At 36.3% G+C, this 2283-nt stretch overlaps 1 protein-coding gene across 1 annotated transcript; it reads right to left on the bottom strand.

Moving 5' to 3' along the window:
• Positions 1–299: 299 nt before the first annotated feature.
• On the bottom strand, positions 300–551 carry LOC140919817 (secreted RxLR effector protein 161-like). The gene has a single exon (XM_073366468.1). It carries the CDS (start codon positions 549–551, stop codon positions 300–302), a length of 252 nt encoding a protein of 83 aa, XP_073222569.1.
• Positions 552–2283: the final 1732 nt, after the last annotated feature.

The raw sequence follows: 2283 nt of genomic DNA, 5'->3' as shown, positions 1-2283 counted from the left end.
ATAATCTAACCTTCTTAACTATTTCTAAATGTATTTTAACATCCATAACTAACTACAAATCACTTTAATTACATTTAACATGCTCTCTAATTCAAAGTGATCCAATTGATGTTAATCCAAGATTGTTCCTCACCTTTTGATCATTGATACTGCAATGCTCTAGCTGTATCTTGCCTTTCATCACTTGATCTCTTAGGAAATGAAACCTTGTTTATATGTGCATGCTCCTTCCATAAAAACTTGGATGTCTTGCTAGATCAATTGTTGATTTGATGTTTATCTTCAATTTTACTGCTTCATTAATTCTTTAGTCCCAATTCTGTGATTAATTCATCCAAACATATAGCTTGGCAAATTGCCATTGATGCATCCACATATTCAGCTTCACATGTAGACAAAGCTGTGGTACTCTTTCTATCATTCTTATCCCTACACCAATCTGCATTAGTAAAACCAACAAGTTCAGCTTCATCTCCATTCGAATTTGTGGGATACAACAAGCCAAGCTCAATGGTTTCATTGATGTATCTCAAAATCCTTTTTGCTGCCATGTAGTGTGATGTCCTAGGCTTCTCTATGTATCTACTAATCAGCCCAATACTATATACAATATATGGCCTTGTGATACACAATTACATCAAGGATCCTACAATTTGCTTGAAGATTGTAGGGTCAATCATCTTCTTATTGCCCTCATTTGATAGTACCAACCCTGCTTCTACTGAGGTTCTAGCATTTTGAATATTTTCAATACATCATTTGCATACTTCTTTTGATGCATAAAAAATTCCATTTTTATGTGACTATTTTAAAAAATATAGGTATAATTTTGAAAATTAAATGGTCTTTGGAAGTGTATTTTATGTGACTAATCGGAATTATGCTACGGCAGCGGCTTGGAATGATGAGGAAATTAGGAAACACAACCAATTAGACTATCGTTTGGCACCGGTGGTCGATAACTGTTCCAGAAAAGTTTCTCAGTTTTCGTCCAAATTTTAATATGTTGTTTTACGCATTTAGCTAGTCAATTAAACACAATTTTCTAGATTTTTAACAACATCAATTTCTCTTTATAATACCCGACTTCTCTATTTGTAGAATCCGTTATTTTGCACTGTTCTCCTTCACCGTAAGTCAGATTGGATGCATAAAAAATCCATTTTTTTTTTCTGGTTTCATACTTAATGCCAAGGAAATATGATAGCATTCCTAGATCAAACATCTCAAACTAATTCTCCATTCTAATCTTGAACTTCTGACTTTGTGCTTCATCACTTCCAGTCACTAGCAAGTCGTCCAAATAAAGGCATATCAATAATACAGGTGATGTTGTTGCCTTTTTCACATACACTACATGATCATTCACACACTTTTCAAACTGCTACTCTATGATGAATCTATCTATCCTCTTGTTTCAGGCCCTAGAGGCTTGCTTCAGGCTATATAGAGCTTTTTTTAGCTTGTACACACTATCTTCTTTGCCTATTGTCACATATCTTGGTGGGTGCTTTACATACACTTCTTCTTTAGTGTGCCACTGAGGAATGTTGATTTGACCTCTAGCTGGTGCATAGACCAACCTTTGTTACTGGTCATTGAGACTACCATCCTCACTATTTCAATTCTTGCTACTAGGGAAAACACCTCATCATAGTCCAGTCCATGTTTCTGCAAAGAATCCATGGGCTACAAGTTTGGCCATGTATCTAACAACCTCTCTATTGCTTTGAGCTCATCCTCCATTGCTAATCTCCATCTAGGATCACTTAATGCTTTTTCATCAATTACTCGTTCTAATTCAGCCAACATGGAAAAACGAATTAATTCTCCATCTGCCTTGATGACTGAGTCAGATGTTAATTCATATGGTTGCAATCTGACTGAAGGTTGTCTAGCTTTTTCGATCCTTCTCACAGACTCAGGAACTGGTTGGACTAATAGAGTTGGCTGGTATGTCTATGCTGGTTGCACTACTCGAGCTGGCTTCACTCATTTTCTAGTCTGATCCTCTTGATTCATCCACCAATATGCCTCTTCTTATAACCACCTTGTTCTTGTTTGGATCATACAATTTGTAAGCTCAAGTTGCATCATAACCCAACAACACCATTATTTCAGCCCTTTCATCAAGCTTCCTTCTATTTTAAGCTAGCACATGCCTGAAGCACAATGAGCCAAACACTCTCATATGATTCACATCTAGCTTTCTTCCAATCCAAGCTTCTTCAGGTGTCATACTACCTAGTCTCTTGGTTGGACATCTATTCAAAATGTATATTG

Source organism: Cicer arietinum, chromosome 3 (assembly GCF_000331145.2).
Source record: "Cicer arietinum cultivar CDC Frontier isolate Library 1 chromosome 3, Cicar.CDCFrontier_v2.0, whole genome shotgun sequence".
Taxonomy (NCBI): domain Eukaryota; kingdom Viridiplantae; phylum Streptophyta; class Magnoliopsida; order Fabales; family Fabaceae; genus Cicer; species Cicer arietinum.
The sequence above is the reverse complement of the archived record's forward strand: the minus strand, read 5'-3'. Positions and strand labels throughout refer to the sequence as shown.

Excerpts from the sequence above, each read along its gene's own strand:
- LOC140919817 (XM_073366468.1), bottom strand. The coding sequence starts at position 551 with ATGGCAGCAAAAAGGATTTTGAGATACATCAATGAAACCATTGAGCTT.